Consider the following 1,036-nt stretch of genomic DNA (forward strand, 5'->3'; position numbering starts at 1 on the left):
GCACGGGTCTGCTTCTGCACCGGCATAATCTTCAAAACCTCATCCTTGAGAGAGGCCCCCAAGAAAAAGTCAATGATCTCAGATTCCTTGATGGGCAGAGAGAAAAGATAGATCTCCTCCAGAGATTTAATCTTCATGTCTTTGACCAGGCGGCCCAACTTGGTGACAGGCATCCACTCCTTATCCTCGGCTTTGCCTCCGCGAGCTCCGCGGCCTCGGCCCCGGCCCCGACCACGGCCGCGACCCCGGCCCCGGAGACCACTGCCGAAACCTCCACGGAAGCCACCGCGGTTCCCCATCCCAGGGCCCCCGGGGCCTCCAGGCCCCCCCGCTGCACCGGCGTCATCCGCCATTTGGTGTTTTATCGGAGAAGAAGCTACATTTAAATCTTTGATCCATTTTGAGTTAACTTTTGTGTGAGGATCAAACTTTATTCTTTTAGATGTGACTGTCATTTCTACTTAGTATAATTTGTTGAAAAGACTATTCTTTCCCCACTGAAAGGTCTTGCAGCCTTTGTCAAAACTCAGTTGACCATATGTATGGATTTACTTCTAGATTTTCAATTCTATTCCATTAATCTGCATTTCTCTCTTTACACAAGTACCACACTATCTTGATTGCCACTGCATTGTAATAAATGTTAAAATCAGGAAGGGTGAGTCCTACTTTATTCCTTGCTTTTAGGATTGTTTTGGCCATTCTGGATTCCCTGCAATTCTATATAAATTTCAGAATCAGTTTGTCAATGTCTGCAAAAAATCAGCTGTGATTCTGATAGGGATTACATATAATCTGTATAATAATTTTGGGGAGTATTATCATTTTAACCATGTTATGTATTCTAATTCATGAATATGAAATGTATTTCCTTTTGTTTAGATCTTCTTTAATTTTTCATTATGTTTTATAGTTTCAGAGTAAAGTTTTGCAATTTTGATGTTAAATTTATTCTTAAGAATTTATTCTTTTTCATGCTATTGTAAATGAATTTTTTTTTTTTTTTTTTTTTTGGATAGTTCGCTGTTAGTGTGGA

The 1,036-nt window shown here is 40.5% G+C and overlaps 1 protein-coding gene across 1 annotated transcript; it reads right to left on the minus strand.

The window, feature by feature from the left end:
* Positions 1 to 5: 5 nt before the first annotated feature.
* LOC108299346 (40S ribosomal protein S2-like) lies at positions 6 to 380 on the minus strand (the record flags this gene model as incomplete). The annotated part of the gene is made up of 1 exon (XM_037735993.1): positions 6 to 380. A coding segment is annotated over exon 1 (348 nt), but the record flags the coding sequence as incomplete, so codon positions are not given.
* Between the last annotated feature and the right edge of the window lie 656 nt (positions 381 to 1,036).

Source organism: Cebus imitator, unplaced genomic scaffold (genome assembly GCF_001604975.1).
Source record: "Cebus imitator isolate Cc_AM_T3 unplaced genomic scaffold, Cebus_imitator-1.0 Scaffold6830, whole genome shotgun sequence".
NCBI lineage: Eukaryota > Metazoa > Chordata > Mammalia > Primates > Cebidae > Cebus > Cebus imitator.